Raw genomic sequence first — 23,933 nt, forward strand, 5'->3', positions numbered from 1 at the left:
CTTTCTATTTCAGACTTACTTAATTTGGTTTGATTTGGGAGAAAAAAACTTCAAAAAGCGAGGAAGGGGAAGAAAAATTAAAGTCAATGTATACTGCAGTTTCTGTAGTTTAGTAGCGTAGTGCAGCATTCGGCCTGGTTATCAATCACCAGTCAATGTGGTATTTTTCTCGGGACAGGAGAGACTCATTCTTTGCTGTAAAAACAGTACCTGTTGCATTTTCTTGTACTCTCCAACCCTGGCATATGCCATGAAGAGATGTGAGTGGTATTCCTCACTGCTGGGGACTTTGCGCACAGCAGCCTCATACAGCTTGGTGACCAACTCAGCTGGAAAAAGAGAAACATGAGTAACTTTGACAGAAAGGGAAATAAAAGGTAGTATATTCAACATATCACAACTTTACACAAAAAAAATTAACATTTTCATACAAAAGATGTTCTGGGTCCCCCAGATAACACAATAAATTTTCAGCAGAAATAGCTGAGGCATATAGAACTGGGTCCCAAGTTCAATCCTTAGTCTGTGCCAAGTTACCTGAACTCAGTCTAGATTGCTCCAAGGGTCCGCAACAGGCCTTAATGCCTCTAAGCCAGGGAGGGAATATCCTGCTGCAGATCTCTATTCAGTGGCCAAAATTGGAAAGTACACAAGTGTTTATGTTAGGAGAAAAAAATGAACAGATTTGGCTGTGATGGCCTCAAAAGGAAACTGCCTGGCCTCACATTGAGAATGCACTTTCACAAGGTACTAGAGGGCAGTCTGCATTTGTTGATTCTTAACCAAGTCAGGGTCAGCGCCTTTGGGGTAGGAAGCATTTAGACATGTTTGCTCCAGCAAAAGCCATTCACAGGGAAAAAAAAGAGACAGAGATATTGCTGCATATTCCTGTAGCAGATGCTCGTCGCCTGCAAACACATGACCTGCCCCATCATTGTGCACACATCAATTGTTGTCAGCAATATAAAGGTATGGGCAGATAATTTTTGAAGCATTAAATATATAACAGCATTATGAAAAATATGGTAGAAAAATCCTAGAATGTGTTATCTTGTAGATTCTTGTGAAAGGTAGGGAAGGAACAACACTATGAGGTGCTCTGTCTTATAGAATTCTTTCAGTTGAGGTTTAAATTAGGAAAGAGACACAGAGTGACTGTTCAGAAACGCTTCAAAAACAGACTAATTATGCAGACTTCCCCACCAGGTGAAATCTATTCCAAAAGCACCTCTGGACAAATGTTTCCTCCAAGCTGCGTGGAGGTTCCCATGCAGGCCGAGCACAAGTCAGCCCCTTTAAGTTACTGCATGTGCTGACCATGCACAAAAATTTGAAGGTCCCACACACTTCAATGAACAGGCTGAGCACATTAAAAAAAAGAGGGGATGTTGCTCTGCACCCTAAATTGCACACAAAGTCCATGCTTTAGTAAACCCTAGCTACTGCAGTCCTCAAGATCATCAGCATAGTTGAAAAATCACTAAAGTTCAGAATCCACAAGAACTGACATTTTTTGTATTTAATTATTAAAAACTTTATGTCTGCACATGGTTCCCATCAACTTATATCACACACATACACGTACGTTTTTTGGACCTTTTCTATCCAGTTTAGATGGTTCAGTTTCTCAATTTTTAAAAACTGGAATTGCTGATGGCATTCTGTCACATTTAAGATTTATTTTAGATTGTTCCAACAGTGGATAGAGAAGAATCCAAATGAAACATTCACAAGTTAAAATGTTGGCTACAGCACCATCTAGTGTAGAGAATGCCAAAACAATGTGCCACAGTAGCTTTAATGGAGGATGTAACTCCAGAATGAGCTTTGCAAGTGTTTGTTACTTAACCCTAAAACCCTATCTTTCAGCTTTCCAGATATCTTTATAAAAATAATTACATATTAAAGGTCTTGATTGTTCAGTCTCATTGACCTGCAACTTGCTGAGTAAGGCAGACATCAGTCACTGAGATGAGCTCCAAGCATAGCTGTTTCCTCAGTATTTCCTTACTCCTTGGTCCAAGCCAAATTGCTCTGCACATAGCACGCTAATGCTGGGAATCAGATGAATTGCATTGACAATTCTTTAGTGGACGTCACTGGAGCAGATCAGCTTCATTGAACAAATGAGAGCAATTTCAATTGTGATTTTCAAATATGTTTCAGAAAAAAGTACCCCAGGACATATTCTTAGGTGGGTACTTAAATTTCACAATGATTGCCCACTAAGACTCTCTAATTTGAAGTAAACTGAGTACAAGTAGCCCCTTCCCCTCTTTTGCTCCTCTCTCCTCCAATCCCTCTCCAAGAGAACTTACGTCTGTGCATCTCACGATAAAGAATAGTGAGAGCCTGTAAGGAGTTGTCATCTGTGGGTTCAAGTGCAGCTACTTCCTGTGCTACAGCAAATGCCTCTTCTTGCTTTCCTGTCCGCTGCAGGCCAATTGCCTTCAGAACCTGATGGGGCCAGACCACAAAAGGAAATTCTAAAGATTCTATATTCATAAACAGTCATCGCTGCCGTCATTAAACTTATTTAGCACATTGGTATCAATATTATACAAGGAGGAAAAAATACACTTGAGTCATGGCTTAATGTTGTGCATGTGCTTCTAACCCAATATTCTGAATTCATGATTTTAAATTACTCCCATTGACAGACCAGGAACAAATCGGATTTCAGTCTTGTTTTATATAGCTCAAAAAAGAACAGAAAACAAATTGCTTTCAACATTTTTGACATCAAAGAGGGGGCGAAAGTTATTTGGAAGGTAAAGTTCCCCACTAATAGAAAATAATTAACACAGAAGTCACACTGTCCTCATTCCATAATTACAAACATAACCATGGCCATAACAATTTGAAAAAACGAAAAAAGCCAGACATTTCATCCTCGATTCTGAACTACAACCTCAAGAGCAAACAATCTCAAAATATTGAAAACAGAAAGTGTCAGAAATACTGAACAGGTCAGGTAGCATCTGTGGAGAGAGAAACAGAGTTAGAGTTGTAGGTCTGCAACCCTTCATCAGAACTGGCTAAAGTTAGAAATGTAACAGTCTTTGAGCAATTGGGGGGAGGGGGGGAAGCAGAACAAGGAGGAAGGACTGAGATAGGATGGGGGAGGTGGAGGAAGAGGATACATGACAGATGTCATGCAACAGAATGCAAATGGAGTGTTAAATAGTTGTAGCAAAAGACAAAGCATGAGTCCAGATAGAATGCTAATGGCAGAATAATGAACAGGTCTGTACGAAAGCAAAAACATTAAAAATAAGTTTAAGACTAGCATATGGTTAAAAAATAAATAAAACGTAAAAGTATATAAAAATAAACAAAAAATAATGGGGCTCATGGTTTGAAATTATTGAACTCAATATTGAGTCCAGAAGAATGTAGAGTGCCTTGTCGGAAAATTAGGTGCTGTTCCTCGAGCTTGCGTTGATGTTCACTGGAACGCTGCAGCAGGCCAAAGACAGAAATGTGGGCATGAGGGCAGGGTGAAGAACTAAAATAGCAAGCAACTGGAAGCTCGGGATCATGCTGCGGACCGAGCAGAACTATTCCACAAAGTAGTCACCCATTCTGCCTTTGGTCGCCCCAATGTAGAGGGGACCGTACTGTGAGCAGCGAATACAATATACTAAATTGAAAGAAGTACAAGTAAATCGCTGCTTTATCTGGAAGGCGTGTTTGGAGCCTTAAATGGTAAGGTGAGAGGAAGTAAAAGGGTTGTTATTACACCTCCTGCAATTGCATGAGAAGGTGCCGTGGGACAGGAAGATGTGTCGGGGTGATGGAGGAGTGGAACAGGGTGTCGTGGAGGGAACGATCCCGTAGGAATGCTAACAGGAGAGGGGAGGGGAAGATGTGTTTGGTGGTGGCATCACGCTGGAGGTGTCGGAAATGGTGGAGGATGATCCTGTGGATGTGGAGGCTGGTGGACCAGAAAGTGATGACAAGGGGAAGCCTGTCACAGTTCTGGGAGGGAAGGGGAGGGGTGAGGGCAGAAGTGCAGGAAATGGATCAGACAGGGTCGAGGGCCCTGTCAACCACAATGCAGGGGAATCCTCAGTTGAGAAAAAGGAAGACATATCAGAGGTGCTGTTGTGGTAGGTTGCATCATCGGAACAGATGTGTTGGAGATGGAGAAACTGGGAGAATGGAATGGAATCCTTACAGGAGGCTGGGTGTGAGGAAGTGTAGTCGAGGCAGCCATGGGAGTCGATGGGCTTATAATAAATACCAGTGGACAGCCTATCCCCAGAGATGGAGACAAAGAGGTTGAAGAAGGGAAGGGAAGGGAAGTGACGAGATGGACCATGTGAAGGTGAAAGAAGGGTGGAAATGAGAAGCAAAGCTGATGACGTTTTCCAGTTCGGGGCGGGAGCAGGAAGCGGCACCAATACAATCATCAATATCCCGAATAAGACTGGAGCAAGGAATGTTAGACATATCCCACAAAACGACAGGCATAGCTTGATCATGCGGGTACCCATAGCAACACCTTTTATTTGGAGGAAGTGAGTGGAGTTGAAGGAGAAGTTGTTCAATGTGAGAACAAGTTCAACAAGGCAGAGGAGGGTGGTGGTGGATGGGGACTGGTTGGGCCTCTGTTCAAGGAAGAAGTGGAGAGCCCTCAAACAATCTTGGTGGGAAATGGAGATATAGAGAGAATGGACATCCATAGTGAAGAGACAACGGTTAGGGCCAGGAAACTGGAAACAGTTGAAATGATGTAGGGCATCAGAAGAGTCACGGATGTAGGTGGGAAGAGACTGGACAAGGGGAGAAAAAATAGAATCAAGATAGCAGGAAATAAGTTCAGTGGGGTAGGAACTGAAAACGATGGGACTACCGGGACAGTCCGGGCTATGCGGGGATGTGGGACTATGAGGCTGGAAACTGCAGAGGGAAGATCTCCAGAGGAGATGAGGTCAATGACAGTACTGGAAACAGTGGCTTGATGTTCGGTGGTGGGGTCATGGTCCGTGGGAGGTAGGAAGAAGTGCCTTAGAGTTGGCGCTCAGCCTCTGCAAGATAGGGGTCGGTATGCCAGACAACAACAGCACCACCCTTGTCAGCGGGTTTGATAACAATGTCAGGGTTAAACTTGAGAGAACGGAGTGCAGCAAGTTCTGAGGGAGAGAAGCTAGAGTGAGTGAGGGGGGTCAGAGAAATTAAGACGGCTGATGTGACACCGACAGGTTTCAATGAAAAGATCAACAGCAGGTCAGAGGCCAGAGGGAGTGATCCAGGTAGAGGAAGAGTATTGGAGGTGGGCGAATGGGTCCGCTGGTTGGGGAGAGGACTCTCAAAATATGTGAAGTCTGAAAATGATGAGCACATTCCAATTTCCTGATCAAACAATTGATCTAAAAGACCAATGAACCTGTCTTTCCCTAACAATCAGACTTCGTGCCCTTAAAAGGACACAATTCCACCTTAGCAGAATAACGCATTCTCCATTAAGGAGTACAACACGTCTCTCATTATAAAACACATCATCTGACTTACCGCGATCAATGTCACAGAAGACCCTCTAGTATTAGCTTTGAGTGCGTTACACCTTGTACAAAACACCAACAAATCAGAACTGAACAACTGTTTTATTTAATAACTTTTTATCTTGCTGAAATAATGAGAAAAACCAAGCAACTGCATTTAGCCTCTCAACTGACATCAGGAACTTAACCACTTACCCCAGGGACTTCTCAAGCAGTGTCTTTAAATGGACAGGCCAACTTAGCAATTCACATCACAATCATGCTCCAGATTCCAATCCACTTGTGAGCAATCCCATGACAAATCCACTTCTTATTCAAAATAAGTATCATCTGAAAATGTGCTTTTCTATCTCAAACTGCTCAACATAAACTCCTAAGTATATAGTCCAAACTAAACAACTGTGGTATGGGTTACATATTATACTCCACTTTAGAATAAACTATTGCTCTGTTAGCTTACCTTTGCACAGTGAAGGTCCTTGTGTTTCTTGAGCAGTTTGTCAGCTTGCTGGATAGCCATCTTGTTATTGCCATTGTCCAGATAATCTGTGCAACAGATACAACATGTCAATTTTTGTCCCACATTGAGGGGAAGGGGGTAGAGGGTGTAAAATTTCTATTGGAAAACATTGGCATGGAAAACTCGGGTAGGACCAAGCACACCAAAATTTTCTGAGTGTAACTGAAGCGCTATTGGAAAATGTGCAAAAGAGGAGAGCTTGTTTTGCAGCCCGAAGCACCATCCAAGAGGAGCACCTGAGAGGACATAGTGTTTCACTTGAATGCTGTGCCCAACACTCAAAGATTTGGCATTAAATCTGCAAGAAGTTGACAGACTTCACCAGGTCACCCAAGGTACGACCACCTACTATAACCTTATATTCAGCACATACAAAAAATGCATAGTACCTGTGCTTATTTACCCTCACACCGTCTTATAGTTCTTTCAAGAATTACTATGTATGGTCATTATACAGCAGGGTACATACTGTACCAGCTATGTTTACATGTAACCATTCCTTCAGTCATATCCTTCGGATTCAGTCAGGGCAAACATCTCAATGAAGCTCCATGATCTGTGCACATTTAATGTGCCTGCTGAAAATTCTTATTGTTACTTGAGCTTGACTATTTACCTTCTTGATAATTGTAACATCTGTGCGTTTTTCGGTTTGCAAGAGAAGGCAGCACATGACAGGAAGGAGCCTGACAAAGGTCACCCATTCTCCCCAACTTCACTGCTTTGATTTTTCTTGAGCAACTAACATTTCAGTTTACCAAGCAAAAGGCTGGAGGCTGTAGCCCTTGATTAAGTTAGAGGCTTCCTCCAACTCAAGAAGTCCAAAGACAGCTCACCTGTGAATGGCAACCTCTATTGGTAGGTAGCATGACCACAAACACCTGCTTGATTTAGGGGAGGGGAATAAATGCCAGAAATTGCACATGCATTCATTTACATCACATTATAATGTTGAAAAGCTGTTAACTGTGGGAGATTGCTAACTGATCATTTTGTTGAGCTACACAGAATGGCTAGAGATCCAACAAGCACAATCTCCGTCAACAAAAGTCTGACCTCAACCCCCACCTACTCCACCTCTGTGACTAGATGGCGTTAACAATCAGGAAATTTGTGCCATGCAGAGATACACTCGTTTTCTACTACCAGAAGCCCAAAATGAGCAGGGGAAATTAGTACTCTCACCAGACAGAAAACAGCACACCACTAAAATTCACTAATCAACTTTACACTGCTATGGAAGTCCAGAAAATAGTGGTTTGGTGTGTCAAAGAACACAGAGCAAAGGATGAAGGAAGAATAGAAGGAAAAATAGCTCATCAAGGCTGTTCCATCCAGAGAATTTGCATGGACCTCCTCCTTCCACCTTAAGGAAAATCAAGTTTCCTCCCCTACCTCCTCTGAAATATATCTAGTACTATTAATCTCTATAACCTTCCATTCCCTTTCTCAACAGATGATATCAATCCAACTGTCTTTCAGAAAGTAAAATCTGAATTAACACCAATGATTCTTTGCAATATGAGCTCCTGACTGCGGCAGAGACACAGACTTTTAAAAAGGGGCAAGGGGAGAGAAATACAAAATACCCTAATAAACATCTCCAAAGTTTCTGTAGAGGCAATGGGTCCTGACCTAAATGGCTCATTATTTTTAAACTAAAAATCTACCCAAAATTTCAGTCCAGTCTTCTCAGCACGTCCTATGCATACTATTTATTTACACTGAATATCAGCTTTCAAAGAACTAACATCCTTTTAAGGACGCAGGAACATAAGAAATGGGAGCAGGAGTAGGCCATTTGGCCCCTCAAGCCTGCTCCATCATTCAATGAGATCATGGCTGATCTACCTCAATGCCATTTTCCCGCACTATCCCTATATCCCTTGATATCTTTAAGATCTAGAAACCAATTGATCTCTGTCTTGAACATACTCAATGACTGAGCCTCCACAGTCCTCTGAGGTAGAGAATTCCAAAGATTCACCACCCTCTGAGTGAAGAGATTCCTCCTCATCTCAGTCCTAAATGGCCAACCTCTTATTCTGAGACTGTGTCCCTGGTTCTAGATCCAGCAGCCAGGGGAAACATCCTCCTGCATCTACCCTGTCAAGCCCTGTAAGAATTTTGTATGTTTCAATGAGATCACCTCATGTTCTTCTAAATTCTAGAGAATTTAGGCCCAGTGTCCTCAATCTCTCCTCATAGGACAATCACACCATCCCAGGAATCAGTTTGGTGAATATCCTCTACGGCAAGCATCTTCTTCCTTAGGTAAGGAGACCAAAACTGTACACAATACTCCAGGTGTGGTTTCACCAAGGCTCCATACAACTGCAGCAAGACTTCTTTACTCCTGTACTTAAATCCTCTTGCAATAAAGGCCAACATACTACCTGCCTTCCTAACTGCTTGCTGCACCTGTGCGTTAGTTTTCAGAGACTTATGAACAAGGACACCCAGGTCCGTTTGGACATCAACACTTCCCTACCTCTCACCAACCTCTTGTGCAGACCTTATCGAATGCATATTAAAAATCCAAATTGCCACATCCACTAGTTCCCCCTCATCTGTTCTACTAGTTCCATCCTTAAAAAACTTGACAAACATGATTTCCCTTTCATAAATCCATGTTCTGCCCAATCTTACCACTAAATTTTAAGTGTCCAGTTATCACATCCTTTATGACAGATTCTAGCATATAGTTATGAACTAGGCATGCATTTCCCAACTTTTTAGATGAATGGAATGCGACTGTAAACTGGATTTTCTGCAAAAACAGCCACCATCTGCAAACCTCCACAATGCATTCTTAAATAAAGTAGATGGAAAACCTGATAAACTCACACTATGTTGAATGACTTCTATGGTCTTCCAAAAGTCGAGACACTCTTAATACAGATCAACTTTTTTATGCTTGATCCCTGATGCCACTGCAAATGCCATGTAACATCACAGCGCATGTAGGGATGTTCCTGTCATCACTTCTCAGGGACAACTCCAAGTAGGTTTGGCATTGAAGACCAAAATAATATTAACCTCATCAAATTTTATCTGAGGATTGGGAGCAGTTTTAGAATTCAGCAAAGAAGGACAAAGAGGTTGATTAAGCAAGGGAAATTAGAGTATGAGAGTAAACTTCGGGGAACATAAAAACTGACTGTAAAAGCTTCTATAAATATGTGAAGAGAAAAAGATTTGTGAAGGCAAATGTAGGTCCCTTACAGTCAGAAACGGGGGAAATTATAACGGGGAACAAAGAAATGGCAGAACAATTAAACACATACTTTGGTTCTGTCTTCACAAAGGAGGACACAAATAACCTCCCAAAAATGTTGGGGAACCAAGGGTCTAATGAGAGGGAGGAACTGAAGGAAATCAGTATTAGTAAAAAAAAATAGTGCTTGGGAAATTAATGGGGTTAAATGCTGACAAATGCCCAGGGCCTGATAATCTACATCCCAGAGTACTAAAGAAAGTGGCCCTGAAAATAGTGGACATCTTCCAAAATTCTATAGACTCTGGAGCAGTTCCTACAAATTGGAAGGTGGCAAATGTAACCCCTCTATTTAAAAAAGGAGGGAGAGAAAAAAACAGGGAATTACAGACCAGTTAACCTTACATCAGCAGTGGGGAAAATGCTAGAGTCTATTATAAAGGATATGATAGAACACCTGGAAAGCATAAACCGGATTGGACAAAGTCAGCATGGGTTTACCAAAGGGAAATCATGCTTAACAAATCTACTGGAGTTTTTTGAGGATGTAACTAGTAGAATAGATAAGAGAGAACCAGTGAATGTGGTGTATTTGGATTTTCAGAAGGCTTTTGATAAGGTCCCACACAAGAGGCTAGTGTGCAAAATTAAAGCACATGGGATTGGGGGTAATATACTGGCATGGATTGAGAATTGGTTGATAGACAGGAAACAGAGTAGGAATAAACGGGTCCCTTTCCAGGTGGCAGGCACTGACTATTGGGGTACCGCAGGAATCAGTGCTTGGGCTCCTGCTATTCACAATATATATCAATGACTTGGTTGAGGGAACTAAATGTAACATTTCCAAGTTTGCAAACGACACAAAGCTGGGATGGGGTGGGGATGGAATGTGAGATGGGAGGAGGATGCAAAGAGGCTCCAATGTGATTTGGACAGGTTAGGTGAGTGGGCAAATGCATGGCAGATGCAGTATAATGTGGATAAATGTGAGGTGATCCACTTTGGTTGTAAAAACAGAAAGGCAGATTATCTGAATGGTAATAGATTGGGAAAGCGGGAAGCGCAATGAGACCTGGGTGTCCTTGTACACCAGTCGCTGAAAGCAAGCATTCGGGTGCAAGCAGTTAGGAAGGCGAATGGTATGTTGGCCTTCATTGCAAGAGGATTTGAGTATAGGGGCAAGGATGTCTTACTGCAGTTATACAGGGCTTTGGCATGACCACATCTGGAGTATTGTGTGCAGTTTTGGTCTCCTTACCTGAGGAAGGATGTTTTTGCCATGGAGGGAGTGCAAAGAAGATTTACTAGGCTGATTCCTGGGATGGCAAGATTGACGTATGAGGAGAGATTGGGTCAACTAGGCCTATATTCATGAGAGTTTAGAAGAATGAGAGGGAATTTCATAGAAACCTATAAAATTCTAACAGGACTAGACAGGCTCGATGCAGGGAGGATGCTCCTGATGGCTGGGGAGTCCAGAACCAGGGGTCACAGTCTCAGGATATGGGACATGCTATTTAGAACCGAGATGAGGAGACATTTTTTTCTCTCAGAGGGTCGTGAGTCTTTGGAATTCTCTTCCTCAAAAGACAGTGGAAGCAGAGTCTTTGAATATTTTTAAGGCAGAGGTAGATAGATTCTTGATAAACAAGGGGGTGGAAGGTTATCGGGGGTAGCTGGAAATGTGAGTAATCAGTTCAGCCATGAACTTATTGAATGGTGGAGCAGGCTCGAAGGGCCGAGTGGCCTACCCCTGCTCCTAATTCGTATGTTTGTATATTCAGCTCCCAGCCGTAGTCACTCCACAAGCACGTCTCTGTAATGGCTATTGTCAAGAAAACACTATATGCCAAATGATAAATATTAACTCATCGGTTGGAAACTTACATTAAACCTTTAATGGAAAAAATCCTAGTTACCTTAAAAAAAACTGACAACCAAAATGGCCACCGCAATTTGTATCTGAAATACCAGGAGATCGAATTGGAGACACAGGTCTAACAAGAAGCTCAACCAGGACAATGCTTTAACTAATGGAAGCAAAATACTGCGGATGCTGGAAATCTGAAATAAAAACAAGAAATGCTGGAACCACTCAGCAGGTCTGGCATCATCTGTGGAAAGAGAAGCAGAGTTAACGTTTCGGGTCAGTGACCCTTCTTCGGAACTGTGTAAAACTGGGAGTTTTGTTGTACACAAAGAGACGAGCAGTAACCAAGACTGAAGCAGCAGAGAAGGCAGTGTGCCTCCCTATCTCTCTCCCTCTCTCTCTCTCTCTCTCGAGAAATCATTAAGTTTGAAACCATCTGCAACTGTGGTCCTTCCAAACCTACAGACTGCTACAGCAAGAGACCGGGGAAGACAGCCACCTACAAGTCTGTTTCCAAGAAAACCCTGAGCAAAGCAGGCCAGCCACAAAGTGCACTTTGACCAGCCAAAGACTTCAAGGATACAACTTCAGCCGGAAGACCACTGAATCGTCCAACCTCTCAGACTGTATATTTAATTGTTATTTATTCTGGACTGTAATCTAACCACAAAATCTACTTTTCACCCTGTAATCTATTTGTGTGACTTTTGTGTGAATGTGTAGCATATTTTTATTATTTTTAGATCAAGTTTCACAATTACATTAAGGTAAAAGGTAAAACACTGAGGTGGTAAGCACAACCACTGTTTAAAAGGAATAAACCTTGTTGCAGTCAAAGAGGAAGAGAAAGAGGGGCGACTGTGACCACCACCGCCACCCCCCACCCCACCTCCTCATTTGGCTGTAACACTATCATATCATATACATTTATTTCTATTTGTGCTGTTAATTCATCCATCGTATGAATGCTACATGCATTCAAACGAAGAGCCTTTAATTCTATCTTTTTAACATTTTTCTCCTAGTCTGATCCTATTTGCTGGTACACTCATGTTTGTATGCTCTGTCCCTTCCTGTCACACTGGTTATCATTACCCATATTGCTACCCTGTACTATTGCCTTGTCCTTTATTAACTTTCTAAATCTCCTCTCACATGAACCCTCCACCCAACTAATTAGTTTAAAGCCCTCTCCACAGCTCTAGTTATACGATTCGCCAGGTCACTGGTCCCAGCATGGTTCAAATGAAGCCTGTCCTAACAGTACAGCTCCCTCTTTTCCCAGTACTGGTGCCAATGCCCCATGAATTGATACCCATTTCTCCCACACCCAGTCTTTGAGCCATGCATTCAACTCTCTGATCTTATTTACTGTATGCCAGTTTGCTTGTGGCTCAAAGATTACTACCTTTGTGGTTTTGCTTTTTTAATTTCGCCCTTTATTCATACTCCCTTAGCAGAACCTCCTTCATAGTCCTACCTATATTGTTTGTACCTACATGGATCATGACAACTGGATCTTTCTCCTCCCACTCCAAGTTCCTCTCCAGCCCCGAGGAGCTGTCCTTAACCCTGGCACTGGGCAGGCAACACAGCCTTCAGGATACACACTCTCAATCGCAAAGAACTGTACCTATCTGCCGAACTATACTGTTCCCTACTACAACATTCCTTTTTACTCCACCAACTTGCATGACCCCCTGTACCATGGTGCAGTGGTCAGTTTGCTCATCCTCCCTGCAGCCCCTGCTTGTGTTCACACAGGAAGAATCTCAAATCTCTTGGACAGGTTCACAGGCTGAGACTCCTCCAGTGCTACCTTCTGGATCCTCATACCTGCCTCAAGTCACACCTTCTTTGTCCCTGACCACAGACTAAATCCAAAGTTCCTAACCTAAGGGGTGTGACCAGCTCCTGGACTCAAGCCCATCAACTCTGACTTGAAGCCCTGCCATCTTTACTGTATTGTGTTTAACTAATTACGGTTTCAAGTTTCGAAATATCACTCAATTATAATTAGTAGGGCGGCGCAGTGGTTAGCACCGCAGCCTCACAGCTCCAGCGACCCGCGTTCAATTCTGGGTACTGCCTGTGTGGAGTTTGCAAGTTCTCCCTGTGTCTGCGTGGGTTTCCTCCGGGTGCTCCGGTTTCCTCCCACATGCCAAAGACTTGCAGGTTGATAGGTAAATTGGCCATTATATAAATTGCCCCTAGTATAGGTAGGTGGTAGAGAAATATAGGGACAGGTGGGGATGTGGTAGGAATATGGAATTAGTGTAGGATAAGTATAAATGGGTGGTTGATGGTCGACACAGACTCGGTGGGCCGAAGGGCCTGTTTCAGTGCTGTATCTCTAAACTAAACTAAAAGTAGTTATATTATGTACTTTAACTAGTTAAACTATAAATTCAATACAGCACTTAAATCTCCCCAGTACTAGTTCAAACTACTGTCCCAGTTTAGAGAAAAGAAAAGAAACCTTAAACCTCACCAACCAATCACCTAATTAATGCCTCTAGAGTTAAACTCTCAGGTCTCGCTGTGTCCCGCTGCCTCTTTTGGACCACTCCTTGTTCTGTAAAAGACTAGAACAGCACCTCTTCCCCCACTTAATTCCCATGTTCAATTTGCTAACTTCAGCACCCTGTCGAAGAAGGACTCTGTCAAACTGGACTTTGTGCTAATTACTTTCCAACCTGCACTTCCAGATTTTATTCAGCTATTCGGTCGACATATTGGATAGGCTCAAGTAAATTTAACCTCTTTTGTACAGTAAAAACTGTAACATTCTCATCATGCACAAAAAAATACATAGCATTGCCAAAGACCTTTGTGAAATGTGCTTCAAGATGACATAACTATATTCCAACATGGATTGTAAAATGCTGGTGCTGGAAGTCGAAGATGCAATTCTGCAGCATTTGTCTTAGTTATTCAGAAAATTCAGCAAATGTTTTCCCAAGAGGGGCAACTGAATTGCAGGATTATGCCTAGCTTCAATATCTATTTTCAGAGGACTTTGTTGAAGAGAATCAGAAAGAGAATTTAATCCACATTGCTGGTATGCAGTTTTGAAAGAGCATTTTGTAGTTACATCGCTAGATCAGTAGTGGCTCTCAATTAGAAAAGTTTCCTGGAAAGTCACAAAGAGCCGTCAAAATACTTGCTCAGTTTGCCTCAATGCGCCTGCGTGGAGTTTTCTTTGCTTACTTACATCCAAACATGTATAGAAGCCACTTGAAATTAGAAACTGATTTGTGGCTGAAACTATCTGAAATCAAACCAAGATTCCAAAAATTGTGCACTCGCAGTAAACAGGCTCATCCTACTCAGGTGGGTCAGCAAGGTTCTCATGTTCAAGTTTATTTGGTAGAATGCACTTTCTGGCTTAAGCATTGTTGGCCGAGAAAACCAAATTCTCTCTTTCAAAGCAAGAATACTGTTGCTTTGAAAAGGGGAGGCGGGGGGACACATGGATCATGAGTCTCGGGGGTGATCAGCAGAAGAAGTTTGAGATACTCTGCCTTAGAGGAAGGAGATGAGCAGAAACAAAACAGCCAGAGCTAATTAGTGATCATGCTAGCATTTGAAGTGAGAAAAATGGTCAGGTTTGGTTGTGTTGCCCTCCACAAGTCTAGCATGCTGGATTCACTGTCTAAGCTCACCCAAGAAGAATAGCACTTGGGAGAGGCATCAGAGTATGGCCAATTGCTGTGGGACCATACCCCAGGAACTGTTATTTGCTGAGCAAGATAGGAAGAACTTGAGTCTTAAATTTCTCAAGTTTTTAATAAATCTGTCACTGGTAATACAAAGTACGCATTACTTTTGATCACTGTCATGCGAACATACATACAGCAGCTTTCCACCTCAAGACTCCTAACTGCAGATAAGCATTCTACACTGCATTCTTAACTAACACAGTGATATTGGAGCCACTCACAGATCAAGTACATTGTTCAGAGATCTGTGGTACACAGCAAAAGGACTTTTAAGAGGCATCTTGACAAATACATGAATAGGATGGGAATAGAGGGATACAGTCCCCGGAAAGTTTTAGTTTAGGCAGGCATCAAGATCGGCACAGGCTTGGAGGGCCAAATGGCCTGTTCCTGTGCTGTACGGTTCTTTGATCCAGTATTCCATCTATTGCGCTAATGTGGCTCTTTTAAAATTGAGCACCGATGCAAAACTGTGCAACTCTGAGATCTCTTCCATCAACTAGTTAGAACATTATTGGCTCATGGGCTCTAAGTCAACTGCTCAGTCTCTCAATCACGCATCATTGTTTGGCACTGAAGCAAGGGCACAAGCAACTGCAAAACATCTCAATCAGACTGGAATTAGGATATCAGTACAGCATTTTTATGTAAGGGCTTTACAACGGTCACACATTTCATTCATAAATCAAGGGACCAACCTATGCCTCCCCGAAAAAAGTACTTTGGTGATTCTCTCATATTGAAGCAAGACAGCTACCCACCTAAAAAGAACAGCACAATAAAGTCTCAGATCAATGGAAACCAGAAAATCTAGCCACAAACCATTTATGTATGTGTGCACAAAGATAGACTGCCTAAAGCTGACACTCATACTTTACAGCAAGATTTGTCCTGAACTGGTTCTGAGAATTAGTCAGCTTTTTTTGGCAAAGTGTTCAGCTTTTCTCAATTTCTCGACGCAGAGAAAGTAAAATCTTTTCAGTTAAGCAATCAGAACAGAACTCATTGCTTTCTGTCTGGTTAAACAATCTGTGAGGCATAAAGTGTAGCAATATTTGCAGGAGGGTAAGAACAGTGTTAGTGAGAAGGACGGAAAATATTCTGAAGAACATACTCCCACCTGTCCAAAAAGAATTGCAGCCATTCCTCAAATATTTTGAGTTTCCTTTGAGTATAAGGAGACCAGAGACGCAAGCAACATGGCAGGTGTCCACATAACGGCTTTTTCACATTTAAATGTAACAAAGATTCTACTTGCCCAAAGGCTTTCAGAGATAATGTTACATGTAATTTTTTCCCTTTAAATACCAAATGGTCAATAGTTGGTTTTTTGTGGCAAAAGAATTCAACCTGAATAGGTTCTGCTTTGACTGCACTCTTTCTTCATTCTGTAAGCACAACCACAAATGGTTATTTTAAACAATGACTATTATATTTTGTATGGGTCACTGCTCATCGAGGTGAAGGTTCCTTTCAGCTTCAGATTCATTCTTTAGCCACCATTTAAGTTGCGCTTGTGAAACAAGTCATTTGGCGCTTTGCAAATCCACTCTAATTGAGAATAAGACACTTTAAAAAGCCTGTTCAGTAAATATAGCCAGATAGTAGCTCAAATGCAGAAACAAAATGCATACAATTGCACTGTAAACTCCCTATGTTGTTTGTGGGACCTTGTTGTGCATAACCACTGACCACCTCCAGGTGCTTACCCATTGTCTCTTGAGACAAGGAGGCCAAAGAAGAAGAACAACTAAACAACCAAGAATGTACTATATTGGTTGTAAAGCATCCAGAGGCCATGAAAGGTGTTGTATAAATGCAAGTTCTTTCTTTATTTCCCACAATTCAAAAATTTAGTTTGTTTGCTTGTTCTAGTCGTTCTTCTAGTCTCATGGTCAGTGAGGGAAGAGATGCTGTTGTTCTGGTCTTTTACAAAACAAGGAGGGTTTTGAGTGAAGGAGCAGGAGAAAGCGAGATCTGGCAGCAGCAGCAGTGGCTGAAAAACCAGAACAGGGAAAAAGTGGACCTTCTGCATGGTTTTCCAGAAAAAGCAAGGAGTAACATCAGAGGATAGCAGGTAGGTGATAGGTTGATGAGTTTTAAAAGTTTTTTTTCCCCCTCTCAAACCTAGGGTAGTCATTTTAAACTAGCACCGGGAAACTATAAAGTACTGTATTAAATTTACAGATTAGATTAATTAATAGAATTCCAATCAGGTTATGTATAACAGTAACAATTAATAAGAGTATGAGCACAGAATAGATCTAGAGGCATTTTAATTAAAATTAATAGTTTATACAAGGTACTAACTAGATTATAAAAGACAGAAGAGAGATATTTTTCTTAGATCATGGATGGGTAGCTGAATCCTGTTGCTTGCAATTCTTGCACCACGTGGGAACTTCAGGACACTTCATGTATCTTGGGGGGACCACGTGTGTAGGAAGTGTCTCCAGCTGCTTCAGCACGAGCTGAGGATTTCTGAGCTTGAGGGGCAGCTGGAGTCACGGTGGAGCATCAGGAAGCAGGAGGGTTTCCTGGATCATATGTTTCAGGAGATGGTCACCCCACAAGCAGTGAGAGTTCAGGATAGTAGATGGTGGCCATCCTGAAGAGTAGGAAGAGGCCAGAAGCGCAGGGGTCTTCAGGGTGTGTGCCAATCTCAAACCAGTGCTCAGCTTTGAAGACTGCTGGGAGTGACGACACTTTGAAGGACTGCAGTCCAGACCATGGCACCAATGGGCAAGGGACTGCGTAGGAGGGAACAGCAAAGAGTAGCAACGCAGTCATTATAAGAAATTCCATAGTTAGGGGGACAGACAGGTATTTCCGTCTCTATCGTGAGTCCCACATGGTGTGTTGACTCCCTGGTGCCAGGGTAAAGGACATCACAGCGAGGGTGCATAATATTGTGCAGCGGGAAGCAAGTGAGCCAGAAATTGCGGTACACGTTGGCACCATACAGAGATCAGATATTGAGGTCCTACGGTCAGATTTTCAGGAGCTAGGGAGGAAGTTAAAAGGTAGGACCTTAAAGGTTGTATTCTCTGGATTACTCCCAGTGCCATGTGCTAGTGACAGTAGTAATAGGAAAATAGGGAGGATCAATGTGTGGCTTGAGACATGGTGCAGGAGGGAGGGCTTCAGATTCTTGGGTTATTCAGACCAATCCTGAGGCAGGAGGCACTGATTCAAAAGGGATGGTTGCACCTCAGCAGGACTGGGATCAATATCCTCGTGGGTGGGTCACTAGGGTGGCTGGGGAGGGTTTAAACTAAATTGGCAGGGTTGGGTACCAGCGTATAAAAGTAAAAAAGAGAAATAAGGTGGTTAAAATGTTGGATAGTACTAGAAAAGGAAGTAGTAGCATATTAGATAGGAACAGACTAAGAAGGACTATGAAGAATACAAAGACAGATTTCCAATGCAAGTACATAAAGGCACAAAGTGTGGTGAATAAGATTGTTGAGGTACAAGCTGAGGTACAGGTTCACTAATGTCCTTTAGGAAAGGAAATCTGCTGTCCTCACCTAGTCTGGCCTACATCTGACTCCAGACCCACAGTAATGTGGTTGACTCTGACATGCCGTCTGAAATGGCCTAGCAAGCCATTCAGTTGTATCTAACTGCTACGAAGTCAATAAAAAGGAATGAAATCGGACAGACTACCCGGCATCAACCTCGGCACCGGAAACGACAACGGCAAACCCAGCTCTGACGACCCTGCAAAGTCCTCCTTACTAACATCTGGGGGCTTGTGCCAAAATTGGGAGAGCTGTCCCACAGACTAGTCAAGCAACAGCCTGACACAGTCATACTCATGGAATCATACCTTACAATGTCCCAGACACCATCATCACCATCCTCGGGTACATCCTGTCCCACCGGCAGGACAGACCGAGCAGAAATGGTGGGAGAGTGGCAAACAGCAGGGAGGGAGTTGCCCTGGGAGTCCTCAACATTGACTCTGGACCCCATGAAGTCTCATGGCATCAGGTCAAACATGGGCAAGGAAACCTCCTGCTGATTACCACCTGCCGCCCTCCCTCAGCTGATGAGTCAGTACTCCTCCATGTTGAACAGCACTTGGAGGAAGCACTGAGAGTGGCAAGGGCACAGAATGTAATCTGGGTGGGGGACTTCAATGTCCATCACCAAGAGTGGCTCGGTAGCACCAATACTGACCGAGCTGGCCGAGTCCTAAAGGACATAGCTGCTAGACTGGGTATGCGGCAGGTGGTGAGGGAACCAATAAGAGGGAAAAACATATTTGACCTTGTCCTCACCAATCTGCCTGCCACAGATGCATCTGTCCATGACAGTACTGGTAGGAGTGACCACCGCACAGTCCTGTGGAGACGAAGTCCTGCCTTCACATTGAGGATACCGTCCATCGTGTTGTGTGGCACTATCAACGTGCTAAATGGGATAGATTTCAAACAGATCTAGCAATGCAAACTGGGCATCCATGAGGCACTGTGGGCCATCAGCAGCAGCAGAATTGTACTCAACCACAATCTGTAACCTCATGGCCTGGCATATCCCCCACTCGACCGTTACCATCAAGCCAGGAGACCAACCCTGGTTCAATGATGAGTGCAGAAGGACAAGCTGGAGCAGCACCAGGAATACCTCAAAATGAGGTGTCAACCTGGTGAAGCTACAACACAGGACTACTTGCATGCCAAACTGCGTAAGCAGCATGCAATAGACAGAGCTAAGCGATCCCATAACGGATCAGATCTAAGCTCTGCAGTCCTGCCACATCCAGCCGTGAATTGTGGTGGACAATTAAACAACTAACTGGAGGAGGTGGCTCCACAAATATCCCCATCATCAATGATGGGGAGCCCAGCACATCAGTGCAAAAGATAAGGCTGAAGCATTTGCAACAATCTTCAGCAAGAAGTGCCGAGTTGATGATCCATCTTGGCCTCCACCTGGAGTCCCCAGCATCACAGATGCCAGACTTCAGCCAATTCGATTCATTCGGTGTGATATCAAGAAACGAATGAAGGCACTGGATACTGCTAAGGCTATGGGTCCTGACAATATTCCGGCAACAGTACTGAAGACTTGTGCTCCAGAACTTGCTGTGCCCCTAGCCAAGCTGTTCCAGTACAGCTACAACACTGGCATCTACCCAGCAATCTGGAAAATTGCTCAAGTATGTCCCGTACATAAAAAGCAGGACAAGTCCAACAGGCCAATTACCGCCCCATCAGTCTACTCTCAATCATCAGTAACGTGATGGAAGGCATCATCAACAGTGCCATCAAGTTGCACTTGTTTAGCAATAACCTGCTCAGTGACGCTCAGTTTGGGTTCCGCCAGGGCCACTCAGCTCCTGACCTAATTACAACTTTGGTTCAAACATGGACAAAAGAGCTGAACTCAAGAGGTGAGGTGAGAGTGACTGCCCTTGACATCAAGGCAGCATTTGACCGAGTATGGCATCAAGGAGCCCTGGCAAAACTGGAGTCAATGGAAATCAGGGGGAAACACTCTCCGCTGGTTGGAGTCATACCTAACACAAAGGAAGATGGTTGTGGTTGTTGGAGGTCAATCATCTCAGCTCCAGGACATCACTGCAGGAGGTCCTCAGGGTAGTGTCCTAGGCCCAACCATCTTCAGCTGCTTCATCAATGACCTTCCTTCAATCATAAGGTCAGAAGTGGGGATGTTCGCTGACGATTGCACAATGTTCAGCACCATTCGCGACCCCTCAGACACTGAAGCAGTCTGTGTAGAAATGCAGCAAGATCTGGACAATATCCAGGCTTGGGCTGATAAGTGGCAAGTAACATTCGCACCACACAAGTGCCAGGCAATGACCATCTCCAACAAGAGAGAATCTAACCATCTCCCCTTGACATTCAATGGCATTACCATCGCTGAATCCCCCACTATCAACATCCTAGGGGCTACCATTGACCAGAAACTGAACTGGAGTAGCCATATAAATACTGTGGCTACAAGAGCAGGTCAGAGAAATGCTGCGGCGAGTAACTCAACTCCTGACTCCCCAATGCCTGTCCGCCATCTACAAGGCACAAGTCAGGAGCGTGATGGAATACGCTCCACTTGCCTGGATGGGTGCAACTCCAACAACACTCAAGAAGCTCGACACCATCCAGGACAAAGCAGCCCACTTGATTGGCACCCCATCCGCGAATATGCACTCCCTGCACCACCAACGCACAGTGGCAGTAGTGTGTACCATCTACAAGATGCACTGCAGCAATGCACCAAGGCACCTTAGACAGCACCTTCCAAACCTGCAACCTGTACCACCTAGAAGAACAAGGGCAGCAAATGCATGGGAACATCACCACCTGCAAGTTCCCCTCCAAGTCACACACCATCTTGACTTGGAACTATATCGCCGTTCCTTCACTGTCATTGGGTCAAAATCCTGGAACTCCCTTCCTAACAGCACTCTGGGTGTACCTAACCCACATGGACTGCAGCGGTTCAAGAAGGCAGCTCACCACCACGTTCTCAAGGGCAATTAGGAATGGACAATAAATGCTGGCCTAGCCAGCGATGCCCACATCCCATGAATGAATTTTTTTTAAAGCACAAAAAGCAGTATGGGAATATGATGTAGTGGCAATAACGGAAACGTGGCTTAAAAATGGTGAGGATTGCACACTTAATATTTGAAGATACAAAATGTTCAGCAAAGATAGGGGGAAGGAAAAAAGGGAGGTGGGGTGGCAGTACTGATTAGGGAAAACATTGTAGTATTGGAAAGAGGGGATGCCCTTGAGGGAGCAAAGACAGAATCCATTTGGCCAGAGTTTAGAAGCAAAAAAGGGGATAATCACACTACTGAAGATATTCTATAGGCCTCCAAATAGTGAGAGAGAGAGATAGAGGAGTAAATCTGCAGGGAAATGACAGAGGTGTGAATGGAGATATTGGGCACTTTAATTACCCAAATATCGCTTGAGATAATGTTAGAGGAATGGGAAAAAGAGGGGGAGGATTTCTGTAATGCATTCAGAAGAACTTCCTTGACCAGTATGTTCTCAGTTCAATTAGGAAAGAGGTAATGCTGGATCTGCTGCTAGGAAATGAGGTGGGCCAAGTGGACAAGTATCTGTGGGGGTGCAATTGGTTAAGACTGATCATATCCTAAGGTTTAGATTAGCAATGGCAAAAGATAAAGGAACCAAAGCCAGGGCTCCTTGGATGATAAGGGAGATAGAAAATATGATGAAACAAAAAAAGATGATGTATGATGCATGTCAGGTGAATTCTTCAAGTGAGAACTAGGCCAAATACAAGTTGAGAAGGGGAAAATACAACCAACAAAGAGAGAATAAAAAAATAGAAATTGTAGTTGACATAAAAGGGAACCAAAAATCTTTTACCAGCATGTAAATAGTAAGCAGGTAGGAAGAGGTAGGGTGGGATCTATTAGGGACAAAGAGGGTGAAATATACTTGGAGGCACAGGGCAAGCTTAGAATAATTAATGTGTACTTTGTATCAGTGTTTATTAAGGAATAGAATCATAGGATGGTTACAGCACAGAAGGAGGCCATTCTACCAGATCCTAACCACTTGCTGCGTGAAGAGGTTTTTCTTTATGTCGCCATTGCTTCTTTTGCGCACCCAAATGAATTTTTTTCAAGATTCAGGCAATAAAATGATCAAAGGTAATCTATAGGTTGGCAGCCCCAGGGATTTCACTCTTAACAATTTAAAATTAAATCAGCAACTAAGGAGGAAAAGATAAAAGTAATATCAATGCTTGTTGAGGATTCCAAATTAATGAAAGGGTTTGCAGGAGGGCCTCAAGCACATTAGCAGACTAGCAGTAGGCCATTCAGCCCCTCGAGCCTGTTCTAGCATCCAATTAAATCACAGCTGATCTGATTTTCTACTCCATTTACCCCTCTTTTGTTTCATACCCCTTGATAACCATATTCATAGGGCAAAGAGAGGATGCTGACAAAATACCAGTAGAAGCTGAGATGGCAGAGGTAATGCATGAGGTGAAAACTGACAAGCAGGAAGTATTTAGAACATTACAGCGCAGTACAGGCCCTTCGGCCCTCGATGTTGCGCCGACCTGTGAAACCATCTGACCTACACTATTCCATTTTCATCCATATGTCTATCCAATTAAAGGCCGGCTATGTTTAGAATGAATAAATTGCCTGATCCGGATGGCTTGTATTCCAGGTTGTTAAAGGAAGTGGGAGTGGAGATGGTGAAAGGGCTTACCATAATCTTCCAATCTTCCCTAGATATAGAGGAGGTGCCAGAGGATTAGACAGTGGCAAATGTGACACCCTTATTCAAGAAAGGGTGTAAGGCCACTCCTAGTAACCCAAGGCCGGTCAGTTTAACATCTGTGGTGGGTAAAGTTTTAGAAACAATAATCAGGGGGTAAAAATCAACAGGCACTTGGAGGGGTTTAATTAGGGAGAGCCAGAGATTAGGAAACTTTAAAAGGCAGGTCTTGCTTTACTTTGATGAAGTAGCAGAGAAGGTTAATGAAGGGAAAAGGCAATGAATGTTGTCTATATGGATTTTAAGAAAACCTTTGACAAAGTACCATATAAAAGGCTGGTTACCAAAACAGGCTCATGGAACAGGAAGGTCACTATCAGCTTGGATAAAAAATTGGCTTAAAGACAGAAAACAGCAAGTTGTGTTAAATGGAGACTGGCAGACAGCAGTGTTTCTCAAAGACCACTGCTTTTTTTGATATACATAAATGACTAGGGGATACAAGAATAGAGTAAAATTTCAAAATTTGCCAACGATACCAAACTTGGAGGTGTGGCACACAGTGAGGACAATATCAATCAACTGCAACAGGACATAGACAGGCTAGCAGAATAGGCAGACAAGTGGCAGATGGAATTTAATACAGAGAAACGTGAGGTGATGCATTTTGGCAAAAGGGATAGAAAGATGCAATATAGACGAAATGGTACAGTTCTAAAGAATGTACTGGGATACAGGGACCTGGGGGTTCATGTGCATAGATCTTTAAAGATGGCAGGACAGATTGAGAGTAGTTAGCAAAGCATATAGCATCTTGGGCTTCATAAACAGAGGTATTGAGAACAAAA

General features: G+C 43.2%; 1 protein-coding gene across 2 annotated transcripts in view; it reads right to left on the bottom strand.

Annotated features, from left to right (window-relative positions):
- The window catches only part of naa25 (N-alpha-acetyltransferase 25, NatB auxiliary subunit), a 128,633-nt gene that overhangs the window by 99,229 nt on the left and 5,471 nt on the right, over nt 1–23,933 (bottom strand). For both annotated transcript variants that reach the window (XM_068054816.1, XM_068054817.1), the window contains exons 2-4: nt 5,968–6,053; nt 2,319–2,457; nt 211–329 (exon numbers count right to left, since the gene is read on the bottom strand). In XM_068054816.1, the coding sequence (XP_067910917.1) occupies nt 211–329; nt 2,319–2,457; nt 5,968–6,053 (344 nt within the window). The remainder of the gene's footprint in view (nt 1–210; nt 330–2,318; nt 2,458–5,967; nt 6,054–23,933) is intronic.

The sequence above is a fragment of the Heterodontus francisci genome, chromosome 23 (genome assembly GCF_036365525.1).
Source record: "Heterodontus francisci isolate sHetFra1 chromosome 23, sHetFra1.hap1, whole genome shotgun sequence".
NCBI lineage: Eukaryota > Metazoa > Chordata > Chondrichthyes > Heterodontiformes > Heterodontidae > Heterodontus > Heterodontus francisci.